The 27,461-nt window shown below is 32.8% G+C and overlaps 3 protein-coding genes across 3 annotated transcripts in view; all 3 read right to left on the bottom strand.

Moving 5' to 3' along the window:
- Window positions 1-8,081, bottom strand: part of LOC124533585 (inositol-trisphosphate 3-kinase homolog) — a 70,278-nt gene extending 62,197 nt beyond the window's left edge. Inside the window, exons 1-3 of the mRNA XM_047108960.1 lie at window positions 7,728-8,081; window positions 5,785-5,886; window positions 5,434-5,487 (exon numbers count right to left, since the gene is read on the bottom strand). Of these exons, the coding sequence (XP_046964916.1) occupies window positions 5,434-5,487; window positions 5,785-5,886; window positions 7,728-7,802 (231 nt within the window). The 5' untranslated portion in view covers window positions 7,803-8,081. The remainder of the gene's footprint in view (window positions 1-5,433; window positions 5,488-5,784; window positions 5,887-7,727) is intronic.
- A 1,591-nt stretch (window positions 8,082-9,672) lies between these two features.
- Window positions 9,673-27,461, bottom strand: part of LOC124533573 (rotatin-like) — a 32,848-nt gene continuing 15,059 nt past the window's right edge. The window contains 11 exon segments of the mRNA XM_047108944.1: window positions 9,673-10,012; window positions 10,253-10,356; window positions 10,739-10,940; window positions 11,433-11,602; window positions 11,882-12,080; window positions 12,491-12,669; window positions 13,943-14,212; window positions 15,393-15,557; window positions 15,852-16,006; window positions 16,883-17,105; window positions 17,651-17,759. Of these exon segments, the coding sequence (XP_046964900.1) occupies window positions 9,869-10,012; window positions 10,253-10,356; window positions 10,739-10,940; window positions 11,433-11,602; window positions 11,882-12,080; window positions 12,491-12,669; window positions 13,943-14,212; window positions 15,393-15,557; window positions 15,852-16,006; window positions 16,883-17,105; window positions 17,651-17,759 (1,920 nt within the window). The 3' untranslated portion in view covers window positions 9,673-9,868.
- LOC124533572 (probable cytochrome P450 6a13) lies at window positions 20,257-23,640 on the bottom strand. Its single transcript, XM_047108943.1, has 2 exons — window positions 22,149-23,640; window positions 20,257-21,091 (listed from the first exon to the last, which is right to left on the bottom strand). Exons 1-2 carry the CDS (start codon window positions 23,461-23,463, stop codon window positions 20,925-20,927), a joined length of 1,482 nt encoding a protein of 493 aa, XP_046964899.1. The 5' UTR covers window positions 23,464-23,640; the 3' UTR covers window positions 20,257-20,924.

Raw genomic sequence — 27,461 nt, forward strand, 5'->3', positions numbered from 1 at the left:
ACAATATATGGTATTTATTACAGTGCCAATATCTAGGGCTGGTGCCCACTCATAACCTAGGCTAGTTTGCCAGGAATTACTTACTAGTATTTGAGTCAAACACACTTAAGCGAGCCTGCACAAATCCCTCTGTGCTTTAAATTTTTATATTCCTTAATTTTGGTCACTTTAAGTAGTATTATTTTTTTATATTTTTAAATGTCATTGTGATGAAATAAACGGAAAAAAACAAATACTTCGTTTAAAACAAAATAAATGATTAAAAATAAAATCGAATAGTACGACATATGTTTTTATCGTTGTTCAAACTAAGCGCCTAACCAGTAAACCTATCTTTGTAATAATTATTCAAATGTCCGACAATACCTTTCATTCATTCATATTAATGATAATTCAAATTTAGAAAATCACGTTTTTGAAAGTATCTATCCCAACGTGACTTTACAGGTAGAATGATATTACTTTTGAAGTTCACTCTCTGAATATAAATATTTTATTTACAGTTAATGTAGATCAGTAACAAGGCAAAGGTAAACGTTTAAAGGCCGGGTATCACTTTCCGAATAAATTATTATTATTATAACGGAAAAACAAATCATATTCTTATCCTGTCGGAGGATATGACGACTTCCTATCGTTTTGGTCATAGCTATTAATTGTTTGAATCGTCATTATTAGCTTAAAAAACTAACATGTTTTTAATATGTTAGAATATTTTAATACGTTTTAATAAATCGATTTTTTATCTGTGATTTTGTTTAAATTTAAGTATTATAGAAATAATATAATATGTTTGCGGGTATATTTACGTATTATACGTATTTTAGGTATAATTGACAATATTTATATGCCATTTATAAATCTATGAATCGAACTTATTCTTGAACTTTCACGAACTGTATTGCTTTATAAATCTCATGCTCATCTCATCTCGTCCCTTATCAAAATCTTCTCTTTTAATCTTTTCTTCTTCTTTCTAAATTTATACTGACTATATGTTAGCATATGACACTTTGCTATTTGTTTTTTGTTTTTTTTCTGAAAGTCACATTAATTTTCTTTAAAAAACAACTTACTACGATATTTTTCTTTAAGAATTTATATAATATATTAACTTTACAATCAAAACAAATAAATTACTAATGAAGAATGGAATTTTAACTTTTATACCTATTTAAATAATCAAAATCAAAAGATCAGGTTTAATTGTTTTGTTTTCTTATAATTATTTAAATAATTGAATTGTTATTTAGGAAAATTTTTAAAAAAATATTAATAAAAGTAGGCTACTTACCTACTTTTATTAAAAGGATTAATATAGTCTAGCTAATTTGAAACAATTTTGGTAGGCATGGTACTTTATTTTTCAATAGTTACCGTAGATTTTTCATGAACGTTGGAACATATTTTACGTAACAAAGTTACATAAAAATAGAAAAGTTACACAACAGTATTATCACACTCTAGCGAGATTTACAATCGAATAAATTCATAGTTTTTTTTATGTTTTTCATGTAGAGATAATAGAATATGAATACAAAATTTATGTATCGTGGTGACATAATGCCCACCGTAACAGAGTACATAACAACATTATATCACATCGATATCGTCATGATAAATTTATAGATATATTATCGTAACGTAAAGACAATTAAGTAGCGTAATCACTACATATGTATTATAAAACAAAGCCGCCGCGTCTGTCTCTCTGTGTGTTCGGGATAAGCTCGGATTTTCATGCGGTTTTCACTAATAGACAGAGGTATTTATGAGGAAGTTTTAGGCGTATCATTTGTAAGGTTTTTGTGTAAATAAGTTCGAATAGAACGTCAATTGTTAAACATGCCAGAAAAACGCATCAAAATATATACTTATATATAAAAAAAACAATTTTTTTTTTAAAAAACCTTATGTCTTGTGCGAAGCTGGGACGGGCAGCTAGATTTATCAATAAAAATAATGGTTAAATAAAATTTTATAACTCCAACACTATGCAGTCTGTGTAAATACTTTAAATTTCGATATTATCATCGTGGAACTTAATTAGATATCGTGACATGTCTGTGTCGTTGGAATACAATGCTTCAGCGGGAGTCTCACTTCTTCAGCGGATTACCCGCGTAAAATATAAATATAATAATTAGTTACCAGTCACTTAAGCTGTGTCGTCGGAAAAAGCATATTAATATTGTTTTACCACGAACGTTTGTCTAACTCCATAAATATGTAATATCATTTTTATTTATCAGTAAGACATTTTAGTCTGACTAATTGGATATAATAACAATTGAGAGAATTAAACGACTCTAAATATTAATTTCACAAATTAGTTTTTGTGCATCTTGTCGATGTTATAAAAACTTTTTTTATAATTTCGTAATTTTTAAACTATAATTATTATAATAGTTGGTACTCATTGCCTTATAAGTATATAGTATAAATGGATAATATGAAGTACTTTTTTTTAAATAATGATAAGTATTGTAAGTATTATCAAAGCTTATAAAATAAGCAGTATTCAGTATAAAAATTGTTATGTCCCTGTTTGAAGAGTGAGTTAGCCAGTGTAACTATAGGCACAAGGGACGTAACATATATATATATATATAATAATATCTCGTAATGTCTATAAAACTACTGAATGTTTTCTTTATTCCATTAAACTACGGATATAGATTTATAATACTGAATATTATACAAAATAAAAACATGGTGCTGAAACTTTAAACTGAAATAATGTGAAAGTTTCATGTTTAAATTAAGAAAAAACAAACAGACAAAATGTAGCCGTGTTTACAATATAAAGTATGACATAGTTTCCCAAACACGTGTTCCCGGCAAGTGATAGCAAATTAAAACACTGACAAAACTAATTTAAAAAAAAGTAGCGACATACACGTGACTCCGAGCCCACTTAGTATTAATGTTTGTGAATATTTCCTTTTCTTTTTAAAATCGTCGCAAGTCATTGACAATTATAATAAGATAGATTTGTTTTTTCGGATTATGTTTCTACTGAGTACTATGCAATACACATATATATAGATATATATGCAAGAAGAAATGTAATTTGAAATCATTGTGTGTAAACATGAGTTTAATTTCCCGCATATTGTTGGCAGAGCTTTCACTAGTGTTTCTGTAAAAGCTCGTAAGCTTTAGTCTTCGATATGAATAACTTTGATTTCATAAATTACACTAGAACTTTTTATAAGTTATCATAATCTTAAAAAGTAACAGCATTTTTCTGTTATGCAATAAAAAGTTTAACATATTATTAAGTATGTTAGAATAATTAAGTTGAGTTTTTGTATACACGGCCTAATGCTCTGAAATCATATGCAATCTTATAAAATCTTTAGACACTACTTGCTACATTTGCATCATAACATCTTTGGGTGTATTTAAAAAGAATTATGGTGAAAAACAATTGAGACACGAAACTAAACATTACGTATAATGTAAGAGTATTAGTAAGTCGCACAGATAACCATAAGGACCAGTTAGATTAACAAAAATATATGAAATATAATGTAAATTCTTCTCAATTTTTTGTAATATCTTAAGTACCATTTCAGTATTTAACTTGCAAATTACAGAAATTAAATACACCTACACACCTCACCTCATTGCCTCCACTTGAACAGAAGGGCTGGTTCGTTTTTTGCACAGAGGATCGGAATTGCGATGCAACGGGGAAATGCTGTTAGCATTCTTGCCACCATTCCACGCGGTCAAGATTTGTACAGTAACTAGTTTTAGATACTGTACAAATTAAGCATTTAATGTTATTTCATATAATAATTTATTATAAGATTACTTGCCAATAGTAACATTAATATGCTTTAATAAACCACCAACCTAATCATTGATAAAAAACTATTTAATAAGGAACAAAATACTACATGACAATCAACAATTTTAAATTTCTTGTAACTAATAATTCAATTGCCAAGTCACGTTTTCTATTTATAATTATAATTACTAATTACTAAGAATATACTAAATGTGTTGTTAACTTATTGATATACCTACCTAGCTTCTTAGTTACATATTTATCAAAATTTTTGTTACATATGTAACATTTCACCTTCCTTTATATAATATAAATTATTCAATATCACAACACTACCACGGTAAACATTTTTTGAGATATCATCACTTATGCAATCACGTGAAATGGAAGAGATGAAAGAAAGGAAGCGATCTCAGAAGATTATTAAAGAAAAAAACGTGATCAGCCAGCGCCGGTGGCCGGTCGCCGGTCGCCCGGTCACTCACCGCTCGCACTCGTAAGTATAATCCAGGATTTTTCCAGAATTAATTCTAATAAAAAAGTCATACATTTCCCGTCAGATGTATAATATGAAGTTCTTACATATTGATATATTTTTCAACCTCAAAGTCAAAAGGACAACAAAGCTTCGAGACTAGAACACTCTACACACTCTACCTACTCGATTTACAATTGATTTGTCGACGTCTACTTTTTAAATTCAAATATTGTTTATCTTTTCTTTGTAAATGGTAGAAAAACAACGCCTACTGATTCGATTCGGTATTTATTTATGGATTAGAGTTATACCAACTTTCAATCACGTTTTTACATATTGATTACAATTTTTAAATAGTACCTATATACGAAATAATTTGAGTTGTTTTATTTTTTATAAAATATTAATTTTGTTATTTCCTACCATTATATTATACTAGTCTGGTTAGTGTAATGGGTTGTTTTAAAAAACTGTAGAATTGTCACAGAATGAAACCATTAAACGCCATTGCGGTTTTCTGCCAAGAAAATCTTTGTAGTAGACCGATTAGAAAATCGGGAGCGAAACACACCATGCCTTCGAAAGCACTTGAAGTGCTTACAGCCTGCCCGAATGGGTCTATACCGTCAACGAACGCTGTAAAGTGCTCGAAACGTCGGGATGTCCACAATAATTAATATACGCGATTAAAATCCGTTATAACTAGTTTTATTTAAATGTGTAATAATCGCGAAAATTTAAGACAACATTCTATACCGTCAGTTATTTTGCTTACCGATCGAACTATAACTGACTATACATTTATCTCTATTTAAGAAACAACACAATCTTCAGAATATAACTTAGATAATTATGTTAAGTTTAATTCAGCAATATGAGTTTGTAATAAATAATAATTAACAAAATTATTACAAAAGTTATTTACTTTAACTTAAAATATATCGCCTGTTTGAACAAGCCATAAAAACCATAAAAATTTCAATATTTTACAAATATAATTTGTTTCCAAATTATATCCTAAATTTATATTAAAATAGTTCAACGTCATACAACGTTTTGAATAATTCTTGTTATGATGGCAAGTTTTGCGTCATCGTATATTAAAAACTTTTTGATTTCATTCGAATATGATAAAACGAAATTATGACGTTCTTACCTTAGTTTTCCTTGCTTTCTTCTCTTTTCCGATCACTTTGATGCTGTTTGAAAACTGAAAAGAAATAGGGAGCATTATTGCTTTTCTTAAATGTATGATTAATATAATCTAATTCGAGGAATTATAAGAAGCTTATTTTTTTATGATCATATCAATAGTGACATTAATATTCCATCTTGTTAAACATATTTTTTTTTCTATTTATATAAAAGCCAGTTTATTCAAAGGCCAATTAACCAAAATCTTATCTCATTATTAAAAGATAATTGAGTCAGCATGTCAATCTAAATAAGTAACATAATAATCGAAAATGTTTGGCTATCGTATTTAAATAACAATAAAGCTACTTACAGCGCAATGAAAGCAGCTGAAAAGTGAAACCGGAGGCGAGCTGGCACCCGTAACGGGTGATACTGCCTCCTCAGGTTCATTTTTCACCGATTTGTAGTTCACCTATTGAGAAAAAAAACCATTTGAATATTAATATTTCACCATTTGAATATTTATATTTCGCCTGAAGGCGAAAAATGCTTTAAATTGTTGAGATAACTCGTTTCAGTCAGTTTAGCTTTGTGTAAGGCTCAGTTTCTCAACTTTGTTCAGTAGACTAAATCAGGAGCCTTCTCAAAAGGAATACGGTAAGTTTTACAAAAAAATTTAAACCATTGTACGTAATTTATAGAAAATCTCTAAACCATAAGTTGTTTTTTTTTTGAATAAATATTAGAAAACAATACCGTTCTTTGAAGATCCACATACCGCGTTATATAAATTAAACAAAAAAGAAGACTTCAAAGTAAGTTTTATACTTTTACAGATGTCTATTTTAAAAAACATTTTTATGATAGGAGTTTATCAACGCATCATAAGTTTTGTAGGTTTTTCTATTTCTGTTTTAAAATAATAAACCGAATCTTCAAACTGTTTTTACAATTTACACAAGCAATGTTTTGACGCTTTAACAATAAAATAAGTAAATGTAGCAAAATTATTAGCAAAGTAAAAAAATACTTTATTTAATAACTTGTTTTTTTAATGATTATTGTTTTTCAATACAATTAACAGATAATTGAGAACATCTATCTATAATATCTCTGTAGCTTTGTAAGTCTTATTTCGAAGCACGCTTTATCAATTAACATTCAAAAAAACCCTTCATCATTATTATATAGGCTTTGTAACATTTATATTGATAATAATTAGTCTTTTAGTCGAGAACATTTTAATTACAGCTTCTGACATCAAATAGTATCGATATCATTTGGCTCGAGCTTCAGTTTGTTAAACTTTTCTAAGCTCTCTGAGTAACTTTTAATTTAAAATTGACATTTTGATGATTTGTGCAGCTTTTACAGTATTTATTAGGTAACATTGAAAGAAAGCTAGCTTAATATAAGGTATATGATATAATTTATATAAATCACATTTGGAGAAGCTTTATATGAAATTATTCACACCTTAATAACTTTATAATTATGGGACTTTTGATTTTTCATCTTATTGCGTTATGTTTAAGTAATACAACAATATGGGACTCATTTTATTATGTTGCGTACCGATACACATAGGTAAATACTAAAGATTACTATTAAAGAGATACAATTTTAAATCAATTTATGATTAAATTATTCATTAAGACAATTAAATAAATATATGTCTTGAGTAGTCATTGGTACATATCCAATAATATTACGTAGGTACCTACACGTGTGACACATACAATAGGGACATAACACGTTAAGCGTTATTATTTATTATTGTACGTACCTATTTGCTATAGTTATAATTACGACAATAATTATATGCTTTAGTTAAAACAGATATTTATAAGCGTTTGTAGCAGCTAAGTCAAAATACGATAATGTAAACATCTACACCCTATTCCAGCTTTATGGACACAATCTACGTCTCATAACCTTGATTGAACAAAAGAACAAAGCATATGTAGCTTCCGAGTTGTGTCCTCACTATTAATACAAAAATGTCGTAACGAACTAGTAACACTTCTTATCGCAACAAATAATGGAAATAAGAAAATTGTTTTAAATATCATTGTACAAATACATGTGATAAACATGTTGTGGAAATAGTTTACTATTTTATTGAAATTACTCGATCAAAATATTTTATTTTGAATACTGAACGATGCACGTAGGAACTAATTTATTATTGGCATATTTGACAAATGGAGTTGAATGCACTATTGTGTACCGTCGTGGCCTTGACGGCGCGCACACGCATGTCGCGTATCGATAACGTCGCCACTCGCCACTCTCGGCCACAAACATACTCACATTTACACTCGATACATCGCTGGTGTAAACGGCGGAATAACTCTCTGGCGGAAATTGAAATCGCGGAGACGACATTATCTCTAATTCAAATCACAATTAGCCGTCACCGGAGAAGGGCGCAATACAGCTTCGTCGTAATCCCACGACTTTAAGGGTCAGATGGCAGTCCGCCGATCGCGACCGTCTCGCGGATTCATTGTTCCTTATTGATCAACTTCGTGGACGCGTACTACACTGCACTAGGACAGCGCGCGGGTGCCGCGGCAGGGGCGCGATCTTACTGACGCTTGCCCGGCGGCCAGACAAACGCGAATTATCACGCTTTATGGCGATAATGAGTAATGTAAGCTTCCCTTCGTAAAAATCGCATCGATCGTCGTACGGACCGGTATGTACGCGAACGTCGTTTGGCTTATCGCATCGAACAAGGCAAGATAATCGGAACATGCCAAAGTTGACGATTAACCGTCACGGTCATCCGAGACGCACTTCCTATCATTACATATGTTGCGTCTACCTTCTTTATTTAAAAATTATAACCAATTGATTTAACTTGTCATATTTTATAATCATATAAAAATATACTATGTATTTATGTATGTATGTATGTAATGGATAAGTAAATGTATTACAAATATATATATAAGTAAATAATATATTTTGTAGTTGTAATTCAACTCATACGATAAATTATCCTAGTTTTTATAAATGACATATAAGTGGTGATAGGTATGTTGTAAAAAATATTTAAAGCACTTTACTAAAACAAAACTATTTAACGGCATAGGAGTTTTAGATTGCTACATAAAAAGGCATATCGTAAGCCCACGTTGTCCTACTTAAGTATGTAATAAAAAGATGCAAAGTAGTTTTGAGCCCAATATATTATAACAATATATAGTATGATGCAAGATTTTTATAAATATTTTATATAATAATGTAGCATAGTGTTTTAGCAATATTTTAGTGGCCATAAACTAGCGATTCGACACGGCTTCGCACAGGCGCATTTCACTAACAAACGAAACGAAACTAATAAAGGACGGAAATCTTAGATTGTTTATTTTATAACTGTTTTTTGTAAGTATAAATATATACCTTGTATGTCATAAATGAGAATTATGAAATTTAGCCCACTTATCATATAAGTTTTAGGGACAAGTTTAACGGCCAAATGCAGACGTCATAATTTTATTGTTATCCAACCACCATGAGTAAGGATTAGTAAACGAATTTACGATTACGAAATCGAATCGCAAATAACCTTAAATTTAAACCACTGAACTGAATTTGGTATAAAGTAAAAATTCCAAGTAAAAATATAGGTTTACTAACTTACTTTAAACAACAGATAGCTACCTAGCCAATACCCTCACCGCCTCCTTAAAACGAGTGCGAACCCGGGGCGAAAATAATACATAATAATAGTTATTGTCTATGAACTTTATAAAACAGACACGTTATTGCAGACCTACAATTTTCTAGTACATTGTTTTCATGTGACTCTTAAGGTTAACCCAGTGTTAGCTACATAAGCGTACGATATCAGTATTTTGAAAATAAAACATCGCCATAGTTCTGCTTTGAACCCGATATATTAACGATATATGTACACATTATTTTTCCGATTATTATTGTTTCTTCTAATAGTGAATATATAGAATTCTAGAAGTAAGCGGATATACAATCAGCGGCTGAGAGGGACCTTGTTTTATGCTATTTTTTAATTTCATACTTCGAAAGGACTATAATATGGTACTTTATATAAAAAAAAAATGTTCATAATTCACATTTGAAGGACAAATGCCTCTATTCCTTTTGACATACACAAGCACGCTGCTGGGATGTTGGGTACATGCATTACATAATCATATAATGCTTTATCCGTACATTAAATTAACATTCGTCACGAAATTGTGAGGGTAAATAAAACAGCTATTTCAATTTTATTCAATCTTAATATTTAAATTTATATGAAAGTATAAAAAACTACTTACAATATTCCCTTTTCTAAATTACAGTACATACATATAAATAAAGGTAAAAAAATGTATATTTCATATTAAATTCGTAAAAAAAATACAAAAAGATGTTAAAATTAACTTCGTATATGATCGACCAAATAATTTCCTTAATGTTAATCACGTAGCTTGCAGGACGGTTTGCGTATAAGTAAGAAGTTGGATGGCGCGCTTTGTTGCCTCGTCTGAGGCGTTCTTTTGCAAGCGATGTAGGGACGACTGCACAGCTACTGGCATACCCGCGCTACGAAGGACTAATTTAGCCTAATAAGAGAAAAATATAAATTATTTTACAAAATAACGACATTATCGTTACAAAATATTCAGATATCAAAATTATCTAATAAACCCACATACTACACCATCATATTATAATAAGATATATGTAATATTTCTAGTTTAAAAGACGTTTGGTAATTACTATTCTTGGGGTGTTAATCGTAGCTTATTAAAGAGGACAGATTTGTTCGGTTTGTTAATGATAAAATATAACAACATTAATACCCTGTGGTTGTTAGCCGCCAACGCCCACACAGCCCTCGCCGCCGACACGATCTCCGAAGTGTCGCCGGTGAGCAAGCTACTCGACAAAAGTTCCAAAAGATCCGCTGTTTTGAAGAAAGATTTAGGGAATTATTTTACAAATTTGTAAAGTTATGTCTTTTTTATGATTTACATTTTAGATATATTTATTTTCAACATTAAATTTCATACATAATTCCAATTTTAATAAGCTATACTAATAATAATAATCTGTTTATATTAAACTGACTAATAGTTATTTACGTTTTATAATACAATTTTTTAAATTCTAAATTTGCTTCAAGCTACGAAAATTGAAAAGCTTCTTTAAAACGAACTATTAAAAAATAGTATTAATGCTTCATCGTAACGTGCTTCATCGTAACGTGCTTCATCGTAACGTGCTTCATCGTAACGTGCTTCATCGTAACGTGCTACATCGTAAGTACAGTGCGCCGCTCAACTCACGCGACTGCAGGAAAGCGAGGCGCTGGTGGTGCGCGGCGTGCGCCAGCGCGGGCAGCAGGCGCGCCGGCGCCGCGCGCGCGCCCGCCAGCAGCGCCGCCGCGCCGTCCGCGTGCCGCGCCAGCGCCTCGCCCAGCCGCCACCACGCCGCGCCCGCGCCGCCGCGCCGCCCGCACACCTTGCTCATGCGGGACAGGATGTCGTTCTGGAATACAAACGGACCATGCCAATATTAGTACCGATTCGAAATGTACAAATATTTATGTCATAATTTTTTATGAGGATTATATAATATATCTAGCTGAGATGGCCCAGTGGTTAGAACGCGTGCATCTTAACCGATGATTGCGGGTTCAAACCCAGGCAAGCACCGCTGATTCATGTGCTTAATTTGTCTTTATAATTCATCTCGTGCTCAGCGGTGAAGGAAAACATCGTGAGGAAACCTGCATGTGACAAATTTCATAGAAATTCTGCCACATGTGTATTCCACCAACCCGCATTGGAACAGCGTGGTGGAATATGTTCCAAAACCATCTCCTCAAAGGGAGAGGAGGCCTTTAGCCCAGCAGTGGGAATTTACAGGCTGTTGTTGTTTGTTGTTATATAATATATGATCTTATCGATTCCATTTTAATTAATTTGAAAATGTAACAATAGACTATGGATGTAATGGCAGCGAGCGACCACCGCGTACCTTAATTATTATAGTTCTACAGTGCTGATGGGCTGCACAGTGTCTCAATATCCGCAGTGAGAGCTGCAGGAGGGAAGTGGGGCGGGGCCGCGAGGCTTCACGATTGACGAGCGAGCAGACTTCGTTTAGCAGACTGCGTCCGCCCACACAGGTGCACATGCTGGACCATGCTAAAATTATAATCATCATGCATGCAACTTACAATGACATATTACAAGTAGTATAAATAGAATCCACACAGATGATTTTGCTGGCCGATATTCTATAATAGTTTTTTAGGCGCTAAATGCTAACAATATTAATGGAGGAGCTACACGTAAAATCCCGCGCCAGGCTAGTACAATGCCAACCGTTTGATATATTAAAGTAAAGTAAAGTATTTTCTGACAAAAACAACACGACAAATAAACTTAAATATAATTGTTAATGAAATTAACCACATGTGTTACCTTTTGAACAATCATTGGTGAAGGTGACGAGCAAACTCATAAGAGAATCTCTCAAAGCTTCAGTCATCATACACCACGGCCACAGTCTGATGAGGGAGAGGGCCAAATCCTCCGCAAATAAATCTTTAGCGGGCGGACATTCGAACATCGAGCAGGTGATGAGCGTCAGAACCCAGTTTAAAGTGTTCAGAGTCGGCTCCTGAAATATTAAATAAAAATATTTTTACTCAAATAGTCTGGTTCATAATACAAAAAAGGCGCAACGTTTATTAACGTTTTTTTTATGGTATAGGTTGGCGGACGAGCATATAGGCCACCGGATGGTAAGTGGTCACCATCACCCATAGACAATGAAACTGTAAGAAATATTAACTATTCCTTACATCGTCAATATGCCACCAACCCTGGGAACTAAGATGCTATGTCCCTTGTGCCTGTAATTACACTGGCTCACTCACCCTTCAAACCGGAACACAACAATACTGAGTACTGTTATTTGGCGGTAGAATAACTGATGGTACCTACCCAGACGGGCTTGCACAAAGCCCTACCACCAAGTAAAATAACGTATCATTAACACATAAATATTGTCATATATAAGCTACGAACATGATCAGCGTTTTTAATAACGTCGACGGGTTTCCCTCGCAGCGACAGCGCGTCGCGCAGGCTCTGCGCGGCGCCGACGAGCGCGCGCGGGAAGCGCCGGTGCACGCCGAACGCGCGGGCGCGCCCGCTCGCGCGCTGCAGTGCGCACACGCAGCTGCACACTAGCGACCACGTCTCGTCTGAAACACTCACTGTATCTAGACTCTCTGGATACCATTGATATTTATAAACATTTGATATCCTGATCATAAAATAGTCTTCAGCGACCGATCTTCGATTAATACTTCTGTAGCGAATTTTAAAACTGACAATGTTATCTTTATCAAAGGTGACTCAAGTCTCTTTGTGACACTGGTTTTTCCAAATTTTCCTAAAATAATATTTTCTCGTAATACTAAAATTATTTCCCGAAACATCAATAAACACCGCTGACATATCCGATATTATAGATGATAAAAGATAATTTAAAAATTATAAAAGTAGAGTGACAGTCACGTTCACTATGTAAGAAAGAGTAGTAACGAAGAGGCTCAATGTAAGAAAAAGGGGACCAAAAAAATAAATAAATTGTATTTGTTATTGCGCACCAATAATTTCACGCGAAGACGGGAGCCTCTTTGCGTGTAATTACTATGGTAGTTGTTATCTGTCGACCTGTTATAATGATATCGGTGGGATATCCAAATGACTTTTATCGCATAATAACGTAATTTGAATTGTTGCTTCATGTGTTGATATCGTCTAATACGTAATTTTAGGATTATTACTAAAATTTATTATTTCTTCTTTATATTTCACATTAGTCAAAAATAAATTAACAAAATAGCATTTTATCACTATAAGCATTGAACTCAGCGAGTTTTCTCCACTTCGTGTTACCGTATTAAATATAATTAATATGTTACTTGTTCAGGTTAACAATGTGTATAATAAATTAAAGTAAGTTATTTAATGAAAATGCTGACTATTTCTAATAATTTAGAAAAGTAAAAAAGATCTTTACAATGACTTTAATAGATCATAATAAATCATCATGAGTCATAATAAATCTACGAATGCAATTTTTACGCCATTTTATCATATGCTAGGTATGTATGAACTTATTAATCCGTTCAATTTTTTTTCTAAGCTTGATATATTATCATAATTTGTTTAAAAACAGAACTATAGGAAATGCTTGAAGAAATTAAATTAATCAATGATTATTGCCAAAGTAAAAATAATAAAGGTGATCCTATCACCAACTGTTTTAATCATGTAATACCCTATTTTTCTCAAATCTGCAATGTTTTAATTTCGTCAAACTGGTAATGACGTCAATTTTGGGAGAAGGGGGGGGGGTCATTAAAAAATGACGATAGGATGATTGTAGGGAGTGGGTCTAAAGTCTGAAAAAATCGATGACGTAATTTATTGACGGCCCCTAGGCAATTGTTTACATATTTGTTATACCTTGACTGGCAAGACTCTTCTTTTGATCCGTGATATCTTGATACATATTCATGAGTATCCTACAAAACTCCTCAACTATATACTCCGGCTGACAATCGTTCCTCGCACCGTCGCCGGCGCATAGTCTGTCATCGGCTTCCCGTGGGACTGGTGATAGGAAGTCATTGAAGAAATCCACGTGGCATTGATCATTGGATTTATCGTTACATTTTTTGTGTGATAGAGACCGAGCCAGCTGCGCTATGCAGTGCATTGCTGCCTCTTGTAACTCTGGAATAATATAAAACAGTAAACATTAAAAACAAAATATTCTAAAATCAGGTATAGTACGACACAACTTAGATGTAGCATCGGCAAAATTCGTAAAACCGATCACATTCGAATTAATTACGCCATTCCAAATTATCAATATTTATTTCTTATGTAAATATGATCTTTACACAGAAGTAACAAGGTGTAATATCATATGATCTAATATATTCGTCAATTTGACACGTCAATTTGCTTTCGGGTTGAACTGACGCGAGAATCAATAGCACCGAATAGCGTCGAATGGCGCGATAGGGAGCTATTTCTATTGTTTGTGTAAATCGACAGTAATAGGTTTTACGAGTTTTACCGTTGCTATATCTAAGTTGTGTCGTACTATGATGCTAACACCAAGTATAATATACTTAGAATAACCGGCAAGAAACTAAGTAGATACTATATTTTTTACCACAATTTTATTTACAGAGTTTATGTAGAACTAAAATTATACAAATATGTCATGCATAGTACTTAACTAATACTGATTGCAAGACTTTTTATCATTTATATAATCTGGTATTGATTGATATCCCTTATTTACCATCATTTCATGATAAATATTTTTTTCGAGATAGCCCAGTGGTTAGAACGCGTGCATCTTAACCGATGATTGCGGGTTCAAACCCAGGCAAGCACCGCTGTTTCATGTCCTTAATTTGTCTTTAAAATTCATCTCGTGCTCAGCGGTGAAGGAAAACATCGTGAGGAAACCTGCATGTGACAAATTTCATAGAAATTCTGCCACATGTGCATTCCATCAACCCGCATTGGAACAGCGTGGTGGAATATGTTCCAAACCTTCTCTTCAAAGGGAGAGGAGGCCTTTAGCCCAGCAGTCGGAATTTACAGGCTGTTGTTGTTGTTGTGAATATTTTTTTACAAAAGCGATTCACGAGCCTTTTAATAAGAATTGTGTTAAGTGCATGCAATTTAAATAGATAACTATTTTGTTACAATACAAAATCAGTAAGTTTGTATCCCTTACACATCTTGCTTAATGTATTGGAATGTCGTAATTTTCAATCTTTCAACACATTTAGAAGTACTTAGTACATGTAAAATGAATTATTATGGGATATATATCTTATTTTTAGTTTTAATATATTATACTGATATCGATAAAAGAAAAACAACCACATACCAAGTTCGTCACTTTCCAAAGCCTGAAGCAGCAGATGGAAGAGCATCAAGTTATTCTTCTTTAACTCCCACCACACCGTGTCACTGGCCGTTCGCTCACTCAGCAAGGCGGCCAGGAGATGCAAAGCTTGCGCACGCGCATATACACAATCTTCGCCTGCTTCTTCTAAAAAATAAATAAAGAACACCTGTATTGTTCTATTATAAATAATTAACATAAAAATCATTGATTGTTCATTTACCAAATCAAATCACCCCTTACCAAAATTAATATTGGAGGTCTTCCGTCTACATTTACGACTATTACGGGTATTATATTACACGGCTACATACAAATGCATTTTTAACTATTTATCCATCAATTGGCATTTTCTTTATTATTTATTACAACAATACCAATAAAAATTTTATTTAATTATTAATTACTTTATCTACGACGATTGAAGAAATAATAAAGTACCTTCATTAATAGGTGTGAGCGTGACCAGCAAGTTGTAGAGGCAGTCCTTGGTTGACGCGAGCGAGGTGCGCACGAACTTGTGCGCGGCCGCCGCCGCCAGCGCGCCGCACGCCGCGCCGCGCACGCGCGCCCCCGCGCCGCCCCGCGACGCGCATCTGCACACGACACACATGTGACAACCCGGGTGCCCACAAGCTTACGGGGTCTGACGCCGGCAAGGATAAGATAAGAACTTGTTTAATGCATGAATTAGTTTTAAGTGGAAACTTGATTGGTGTGTGAACGAATTAATTGCTTTATAATGTATGTGGTGTATACTGTATGTTTCCCAATTATAATAAAAAAAAAATACTTAATTGTTATTAATAATATATCTCATGCTTGACGGTGAAGACAAACACCGAGAGGAAACCTGCATGAGTCTAATATCAATGAAATACGTGCGTATCCACCAACCCGCGTTGAAGCAGCGTGGTGGAATTAGTTTAAAATCTTCTCCTCAAACGAAGAGGAGACTTAAGCCCAGCAGTGAAAATATTTGGAAACTGTTTATTTTTTGCTACATGACACAACCCGCAGATTATATTCGAATAAAGACAACAGAACTAGCAATATGAAATAGTACCTACATATAGCATTAAAACATATATTTGTAAATTTAAAATCAAAGTATGAGAGACATCACAATGTTTTTGTTCTCACCAACAAAAAAGCAACATCCGTTACTTATTAACGTTTGAATGCTATAAAAAGACATATGACAAACATCCGGTATTTTTTATACATAACAATTATCATTGTCCATTGTCCTATTTAATTTAGAAAAAGAAATAAACTATTATTACTAATGTACTCTATCGTTCATTACTACAGCCCAAGTCTCGTCAAGTTCTATGTAGAGCGCTCCCTTAAACTTCTTCGTATGCACTCATTCTACAATCAATACGTTCCATCATCATCCACCCTACACATATAGTATACATAATACAATCACATACAAAATGTGAAACAATCCGCATAATTCAACATACCTGAACAATACCCTATAAAGACCCTGTTCATTCCACGCTTTTACCGGAGCCGTTTTGTAAAGCGTAATGTTGTGAATGACGTCAGCCACCGCGACGACCAGCCCCGCAGTGGGCGGAGGCTTTTGAAATGGTAGCAACGGTGACAAGTGAATTTCGTTGCTTTTTTGCGCACGCACCTCCAGTTCCGATCCACGTTCCAACACCGATAACGGTACATTCGGTTCTGAAATAGCAAAAGATTGAAAACGTTAGAAAATTTTTGTTTTACAATTTAAACGGTTCAACTTAAACACTCCAATAAGATGCCCAGTAATAATTCCAAAAGATACAAAATTTACACGATCTAATGAGCAATCGACAGTTTATACACTTTTTATGTATCGTACCACCATGTATGTATGTCAAATGTCATTGAAACATACAGCCACAATATGGTGGTTTGGTCAATTCCTTCTATCAGGAGAGCTTCGTAAGGCAAATCGAAACTATTTAAAGCAAAAAGGTAAAGCCATCATTTAAACATGTATCAAATACAGATTATAAAAACAGCCTTTAATACTTAAAGCAAGTACGTGACAATACTCAACAATATCGATTACTGTCATGTTAAGCTTAATGAAAATGACATTTGATATAACAAGTGTTGAATGAAATGATTGTATTTCAAATTGGATTGGAAAGCTATCTGTTCTTATAGTATTTACGATAATTTATATAATCCGAAAGTATCAGCATATCGTTCGTAATATTTTCCATGTTTTGACTCACCTAGATAATTTTTATAATCTTTATCATTGAGGAATTCCACAAGTATGTTCATACAATCTTCCAGGAAATACCCTTCCTCCATAGATCGCAAAATATCATGTTCCAAAGTCTGTAAAAGAAGTAACAAAAACATTTAAGTTATACATTTCATCATTGCTCCATTGTGTGGGTTCTTGTGCGTGTATGTGTTTATTTGTGACCTCGGTTTTCTAGTCTATGAGACCACAAAAATTTTAACAACGTATGACACGTGAAACCATAAATATAATTTGGTCGGATTACATTTAACACAGCAGTTATATGATAAAAAATGTATACTGCATACATACATACATAATAAAACAAAGTAAAGTGTTGAAAGTTTTAAAGGTAAATCAAATGTGAAGTTGATGAAAGCAGACGAATTCATCGTCTAGTATATAATTATAGATCCATGAGAAACCTAACAAAAGAGATTTACTAAGCAATACAACTATTTAGCTTAATAATTATAACTTAGCTGTAATTAATACTGCATCTATACTAATGGTATAAATGCGAAAGTAACTCTGTATGCCTGCCTGTTTCTGTTTGTTGCTCTATCAAGGCTGTTACGAAGGACTCCAGTTGAACTCCAACAAAACACAAGGGCTTTATTATGCTTCACACCTGACGGCAAAATATTAGGACGCGAGCGAAACCGGACAACTAGTGCCAGCGTAATAAAACTTTATGAAAAGTATAAAATATAATTAGGAAAAAATAAAGGTATATTGCAAAGACGATGATCGCGTAATCAATAAAAATATATATTACGTTATGTAAACAGAATTTTGAAGGCTTTATAAATATATAACGAGACTTCATTTTGATCACGTAAATTATAGTATGTAAATATGATTATATTTATCAAAACATATATTAAAAACTAGATACTGATCATACATACACGAGTTAAATACAAAATAACAATTACTAAAATATAATATACCACAGATTATAAATTTAGTGTTATACTAAAAATACATTCAAAAACAAAACAGAGTAAAACAACAACAAATCCATTGGCCACATTTGCTATTATATAAAAAATATGATGACTCGAGTATACAACGATTTATTAAGCTGATGTTTTCAAGTTGTTGTTATTAACAATCGTACTGATAAGTAATCTTTGAAAAATTTATCCCAACGAACTGATAACAGCCGAACACATTTCAGAGACGCAAGGCACGATATTTTCGTCGCATCTAATCTTCAATCATTTTTTTTCGATTTCATATTGATAGGTGCAAGGGCAATTGTACCTGTGGGTAATAGGCTATTTGACAATGCGAAAAATAAATTGTGAATTATTGTAATCAGTGTATATTATTAGTTTAAAAATGGTTATTTACTAACGAAAGTCGAAAATAATACTTAATTTATTCAAAAATCCATAAATAAAAATGATTTTTTTCAAACGTTTGTCAAGTGACACAAAACGCTCCTGATTGGCCGGGCTTATGATGAAGTCACTTTCTTGTAAACTTTGCTTTTCTACTATATGTACCACAGAATAAAATACAAGAAAGTGACTCGACCCCATTGCAGCGCCATGTTGTTCAAGTAGCATTTTTGCGCGCTATTTAAATATGGAATTTTTAATATGATATTTTTCGGCAAATATGTACTAGAAATAAAAAACACAACTTTTACTGGGTTCCTTAACTTCTACTAAATAGTATAAAATGGATTTTAAAAACCAGTCAAATAGCCTATTGGGTAAAAAAATTCACCAAATTTTGTGGTTTAATTACAAGTAAATACTAAGTTTCTTGCCGGTTCTTCTCGGTAGAATATACAGTCCGAACCGAACCGAAATGACCATTCAAAAGTGCTTATAAAAACTTACTTAAATAAATTATATTTTGATTTTAATAACTCATATCAATTCTAATATTATAAACTTAAGTACTCAGTCGCGTCTGTTTATATGCACGTTCGTGCTAATCTTAAGTGACTCGATTTCAAAGATAGAGAGAATGATGAAAATAAAAGTTTATATATTTTTAAATATCGATAAATAGGTTGAGAACACACAACCACACACACATTGTTGACACATTTAACCACAATGTTAAGTTACCGTCCATAGATATTGGCCCAATGCGCTGACAATATTGAAAATTAATATGTTATGTCCCTTGTGTCTGTTATAACACTAGCTCAATCTCTAGTATTTGGAACAGAACGATATACAATAAAGTGTACGGCTAACTATGAGCCCGTGGATGTTGTTAAAATATTTTTTAAAAAACGAAACACAACAATACAGTATTACGGTTTTGTGGTAGAATACCTGCACCAAGACATCTTAATATAAACATTTAATCGGGTCATTGAAATTTTTAAGATTAAGTTTGAGCGTTGCGTCGTTTTCGATTTTACTTTTTTTTATTTATATTATCTGTGTTAAAAACACATTTGAACATTCAAGTACAGAATGAGTGTTAAAAATGAATTCCGGGTAGAAATAAGCAAATATTAACGTTGAAAATAAGAAACTTGAGCTTAATAGGACACTGTATTATTGTGTTGTGGTTTGTGTCACCGATCACTACAAAGCGGCGAATAAAACAAAAGTCGAGATTGATAATTATCTTATTATTAAATTAAGTCTCCTTTTAAATGTACTACAATAATCTACAAAGTATAAACATAGCTTAAAATTACTTAGGTACATATTCAGTCCTAATATTTTTTTCATAATTTTACGTAAAAATCAATAAACTTCGATTAATTATACTCTTTGCCAAAATAAGACCTTTTTAAATCGCAAAACTGATAACTAATGTAATTAATTTATATTCAATCATAAACGTTCATCATCGATCGATTAATTTCTAAATAAAAACAATGTTTCAGAAATGCCAGATAAGATTTATCTTTATACCTACTGCTGGTGTACATTATCGAGGTTTATTAGAGCAATAATACTGAAAATATAATAAATACGTGATGTAATTTATCCACTATAAATTTTAATTGAACTTTAAGCTACCACTCATATTTAAATATATTTTTTGTTAACAATCTTTACGTGTGTAATATAATTCGTCTTGATTATTTATCCTTCGTATTCTTTGTTGAATGTCACGTCCATTCTCTCTTGTCCAAATGTTTATGAAATCTTTGGTCATATTTGTGATTTCTTTTTGCGCCTCATTCCTTACTTCATTCCACTTGTCAAATAAATCCAAATGTTTTGGGTATAATATATAATATTTAACAGATTTCCTCATTGCATATTCAATTATTCGAGCGGTCTAAATCTTAGCCAAATGCTACCTTTATTTTTGAGCATAACGCTCCTAGTATCATACTGAATATTGGGTGTAGTTTTTGCGCACGGTTCCACAATGAAATTTTGAAGGACTGTTGCAAGACCAGCTGTCACCATCAACTGGGCGAAACGGGCACCTGAAAATTATTTTTTTTAATGTCTACAACATATTAATAATCTGTATATTAATACGCTTTTATTAATTTAAATTTTGTTTGTCAAATATTCTAATTAAAATTTTAAACTAGTTCCATTATTTTTTTTGGAATAACAATACAATCAAGAGTACTACTAAACTATTTACATGAAATTAATAAAATTTGATTTGACTTGATCGTTTGTTTTTTTCTAAACAGTGACACATTCGTACGCAATTTGTACCAATATAATCTGTACCTACAATATACGCTCAGTATCAAACAGATTCGACTATAAGTCGTGATATTCATGACTTCGCTAGCTTACGTAGAGTGCAACTAAGGTTAACGATGTAGTCTTACAATTAAATCGTTCACAACGATTTGTTTATTCATTTTCCAATCATTAAACAAGTAACATAAACTATATAAATACAGATCGCCTTCATAATGAGTATATGAAATCAATTAATTAAATAGATTACCTACGTATAAAAAGTTCCAGATATAGAACCGGCTTTATTAGATTGATAACGGTTAACTATCAAAACAAACTGTACGACTATTATATTCTGACCTCCTTTAACTCATAACACATAGTGTTACTGATCACGCATTTCTGCCATAAAACTCAATAATTGACAACGATTGAGTTTTTTCTACAAAACTACTTTCATGTCATCTAAAGAATTTGGGTTAGATACGTTATCAAAAAAGTGGGCCTCAAAACGACACTTGAAATGTATAAAAAACTATAAATAAATCGTAAAATACAAACACAGAATTTTATTATCAAAAATGTTTAAAAACATTCAACGAAAATAAAAGGTAATTATTCACAAGACTTCATACAAATTAATTATTCGCATATTAATTTCTACATTCTTTACCGTTATTTGAATAACCTGAGCATTCAGAAATTTTAATTTGACTTTCAATTGTGTAATTCGTCGCAGTTGTTTAAAAACATTCAACGCTTAACCGATATCATTCGAAATATTATCACTCTCGTGCCTAACGTGATAAAACCGTTTATTAAAACAAAACCGGAACATACCTGGACAGCTCCTAGGTCCTTCACCAAATGCAATGAAGCCCGACGGATTTAAATCATCTTGAAACCGGTCTGGATCAAATTTATCCGGATTGGAAAAATACTTGGGATCCCTTTGAATACAATGTATTGGGACGAGAAGCGCATCTCGTGCTTTCATCTTCAAATCGGTACCAGGCAATGTGCAAGGAGCTGTACAAAGCCGGGTGGTGAGTGGTGTCGGTGGATGCATTCTTAATGTTTCCAAATATGCTTGAGTGACTAAGCGCATCCCACAAACAGCGTCATAATTTAAACCATTATAACGATCTAAGCATTCAACAATTTCATTTCTTAACTTGTTTTGCAGATCTTGATCTTGCGCTAGCTCATACAAACAGAACGATAATGTAGTTGCCGACGTTTCTAGGCCAGCTAACATAAATATAAAAGAATTTGATGTTATTAATTCATCAGTCATCGGAAATCCTGTTTCCGTTTTTTGCACGTTTAGCATGAGTTGAAGAAAATCACTTCGCTGCTCGCCGGTCTTTCGTCTTTCTGTTAGGACTCGTTTTATTATATTAGTAAAAAATACTTCAACGTCCGACGAATAGGTTTTGAGATTTAAAAGTTTGAATATTCGTGGGAAAAATGTGCGACAGTACCGTTTCAATATAGTTGTACGGTCGGCTTTGAACATCTTTTGCGACATAATTAAAAATGGTGATTGGCTGTCTCTGAGGGATCCGGGATCAACGCCGAATGCACAACTTCCAATGACGTCGGTAGTGAAGCGACTCATTAGCTTCGGAACTTCTATATCTTGAAATGACTCGAAAGCAAGAGTGGCTTTTAGTGTTTTAGCACAATCGGCCACTAAAGGGAACATAGCTTTCATTTTAGCTGAGGAAAATGTGGGTGTAATAATATGGCGCATTTTATGCCATTCAGGGCCGCTCATGTTGGCTACATTCCTCAAAAGTGGTTCTCGACGAGTGTCTGTTGCGACTGAAATTCGATCACTAAAATTTGGAAATTCTTTTGACAGCACTGTCTTCACTAAATCTAAATCTATCAAAAATAACGCAGGTCTTCTCGCTTGGAAAATGCCGACGTACCTTTTATCTCGAAATTGATCATACAATAACTGTAGCATTTTCGTATAACTGCGACGCATTGTTAATGTTGCACCAAAGTTTCCGAATATTGGACAAGGTTCTCTGTATGGAACATTTCTGACGTTCCAGTACTTTCTTCCTTTTGTGCCATAGTGAAATAATGCAAGTGCAATCACCAACAAAAGTACAATCCCAAATAGATAAACACTGACACACATGTTTACTTCATAAACAAAATTCTATAAACAATTAAAATTCGTAATACACTCGGTGTTACACAGCTATCATACTGCAGAAAACTAAATGTTAGCGGCTATTCGTATAGTAAACAATAAGTACGCGTGCACGATTCAATTTATGTGGCAGTGCGCGGCGCTTGTGGCGGCCGCGGTCAGAAATCGAATGAGCATTTATCGTAAGTGAGCGTCAAGATAAGCTCTACGAGTAGCTTCAAGGTCACATATGTTGACGTACCATGTCCGTGACTTGCATATACCCCACCCGCATGCCTATCCTTAGGGCGATTTTTCACATTATGAATGAGTTCAATCGTCACCTCCGAATTAAAAGACTACTCTATTAATAACTCAGATTCTTACAGTCGTAAAATATTATTTGTCGTTTTTTGTAGTTTTATTAGTATTATTTTTTTATATTAATTTAAAACTATAGGATATTTCAGATAACGATAACGACGGGTAATGTTATATTTGCATGCTTATATTCAAACACTGCAATAATATAACATTCTACATAGTTCTTTATGCAATCAAAAACAACGAAGCGTGACCCTGAGTGGGGAACAACGCGCCGAAAAAGCTTAAACATTCCTTATTTATACCCAAAGGAACATAGAATTTATACTCAAAACGAGGAAACAAAGCTTACAAGGCTAATAATACTGTTTTGTTATCACTCAAGTTATTGGTCTTGTTTTACAGTAGTAATTAGTAAATTACACTGTTTGTTTACTGGTAGAAGTAATACTACTTATTTCTCCGGCATAGATATTCTAACATAGCCGACAAGCGTACAGTCCAATATTACACATCTAATAATGAGATTTATACATTAACAATTGCACCACATTTTACTAATTGTTCTATTTCTAAAATATTACAGATACGCTTATCCATATTATGAGAAGTTCGCTATAGATTTTATCCGGTCTTTGATCATGGTAGACAGTCGGTTTTCATAATCAGCTAGGACTGATAGTGAATAAGACTAACTGATAAAATATTTTTAAGTTGGTTTCATTTGAAATTGATCAAATCGATAAAATATTTGACATTCCATCGATTCAGAGAATCAATCTCAAGGAATCAGTACATAAATTAATCTACATATTATAAATGATTTTGATTTCAAAATTAATCCTCCTTTCATTTATATCAATCTTTTGAATGTTATTGTTAAAAATACATATTGTAACCAAGTCATTGGAAATATATTAGTTTGTGAGATGATTAAAATATTATTTTTTTTTGGTAATAGACAATCCATATTCTAAAATTTCGAACGTAAAATGTTCCGTTTCATATGCTCATTCTCCTTCCCACTCAGTAACCATCAGTTTTATAACTATAACGATGTATACACGTTTTTATAACATCCATTGTATTCCAAAACAAGAATAAGTAATAAGAAACAAATTACGCATTCCAGATGCCGGACAGTTTATCGTGTGCGCTTTTTGTTAATCTGTTTAATTAATTTTCGTGTCATAACCACACACATCATGCATTTATATGACAAGACGTTTTTCTACTTTAGCATACCTTATTTTTGTATTACACGTCACACATCTGTCTGTCTGTCCCTATGCATTCTTACATCTTTAAAATTACACAACTGATTTTGATGCGTTTTTAATAGATAGAGTGTTTCGAGAGGAAGGTTTTTATATATAGCAAATGGACAATATAAGGAAATATAAGGAAGAAACACTGATAATTTTAGAAGTTTCAAATCACAGTTTTCATTATCAGTTTCACTGATAATTTTAGAATGTTGTAAGTAAACAAATTCTATAGTATGTTTAGTATCAGCATTGCATCCGTGCGAAGCCGGGGCTGGTCACTAGTTTAAGATAATTATATAAAAAATGAAAGTCGAATGAAGCGAATCATTTGTACTGTAACACGTTTGACTAAGATTATCAATCATCTATTTTCATTCGGAAACAATGGACGATAATAATAAATATTTTATATTTCACACATTGTATTGATATATTATTATTAGACTACTTTGAAGTTACTGAACAATAACGGCTAGGTATTTATGGGTGCCGGCGGTTTGGTGTTTATGATAACGTCATTTGTTTTCACTCGGGAATTACCCATCAGAATAGCCATACACAATGTACATAATACGAGAATACAATATTTAAAGTGCATAAAGTCTAGGTAAACTCGAACAGAAATAACTTAGCACATGGAAATGTAAACATCGTCGCTTTTCACGCTAAAATTGAATTGCAATACATCGACATTAGCGAAGATATTTTTTTGAATGTTTTCAATTGCCTAGTATGCAATATTGTTACTGAAAAATGGATACATGGGTAAGTTTTTATTAATTATATTGTATTTTTAAGGCTTTATATATATTGAAAAGAAATGAAATAATAAAATGATATCGGAACGCAATTCGATCCGATACATTATAAAATCCATAAACTGAGTAATTAAAGTCAAACCATAATAAAAAAGTAAGAATCCAAAACAATAATGTTTACTCTATGTGTTCGTAACATTCAAAACTGTCAAGGCAATAATAGTTATCAAGTAAACATGTCATTTTTACTGACGCACCCGGTCCCATAAAGTGCTATCTCACATCACCGACGTAGGTGGTCCTCAGCATTCAGTGCGCGTTCAACTGCGGTTACTATAATTTATATATGATTATAGAACATCCTATTTAAGAATACCAATAAATATTTCTGCCTTTTGTTCTCTAAACGTCTCTGAAGTAATAATAGCAATCGATAAAATATAGCTAGTACAACGAAAACTCATAGAGACAATTTAAATATTTTAATTGACAAAAGCGAATCATAAACATTACACGTATATTACACCGCCTGCGGGTAGTTATTTAAATATATAATTAATTTCTAGTTTCTTCTGAATCCTTTGGTCACTCTCGTACTTATTTCTAGCACAACTATTACAGGCAAAAATAGATATTCTAGTTTTTTTAAAACATAAATTGGAAGTATTTAAATTGCGTATAATTGAAATATAGAATCAATTCATTCGTACGGAAACTAGTTTATGACGGTTACTTCTTTATATTCATATCAGGATGGCAGATGGGCCGTCAAATGCCGATAGCCGATGGGCAAATTGATGGCTTGGAAATTGCTCACCTCTGCTCATTTACATTTTAATAGGTATAAGCTGTTTATTATATTGTCATTGCACAACCAAGCAAAGTTTAATATGAAGGTGGTTTATTCTTTGTACCTATAATTACTACATGCTAGCTTAGCTAGCTAGCTTATACGGTGATGATCGCAAAGAGTTAAGCCGTGTATGTAAATACGAACGAATTCATTTTATTAAAGTAGATACGTCGATAAGTAACGACTTTGTTTGCGTAGATGCCACTAACGAACATTGAATTTCAAACATGTTCCTGATTTAAATAATACGTTGTAGTGTTCGATGCTCAGAAAACGTTGATAAATATAACGGAAACAAAATATTATTTCCTTACTAATAGGGGTTTCGGCTGCGTGCATTTATTGCTCTTGGAGTGGATGCTATAAGTCATGCCTATTTGAATAATATACTAAAACAAATAGACTTTTAGATGATTTCAAACTACCAACATTTTATAAGGTAAGATACGAGCAATATTAAAATAATTATAACTTTATTATAAACAAAACTTCTCCATTGAAAATTTGTTAAAGATCAGATGCTGTACTACATCTTGCTGTATATGTAGTCATGTTAAAACAGGCACATAGTCCAATTCAATGGTTCGGTCTGTCCCAAGTGTGTTGGAACTAAGGCTACCTAGATCTGTATAAATGACTGTTATTCGCGAGCTCGAGTCGAATTATGACCGCATTTAATTTTGTCATTTTCATCCACACATATTAAGCAAATTTTTGTTTCGATGTTCGTGTTCTTACATCATAGCCAACTGTGGGGTTGAACCTAAGATTGAGCTACACAAAGTTATTGAATTTTTTTGT

This window comes from Vanessa cardui, chromosome 11, assembly GCF_905220365.1.
Source record: "Vanessa cardui chromosome 11, ilVanCard2.1, whole genome shotgun sequence".
In the NCBI taxonomy this organism is placed as follows: domain Eukaryota; kingdom Metazoa; phylum Arthropoda; class Insecta; order Lepidoptera; family Nymphalidae; genus Vanessa; species Vanessa cardui.

Coding starts and splice junctions, on each gene's coding strand:
- LOC124533572 (XM_047108943.1), bottom strand. CDS start 23,463: ATGTGTGTCAGTGTTTATCTATTTGGGATTGTACTTTTGTTGGTGATT. Junction 21,092..22,148: donor AGGACCTAGGAGCTGTCCAG/GTATGTTCCGGT, acceptor AATAATTTTCAG/GTGCCCGTTTCGCCCAGTTG.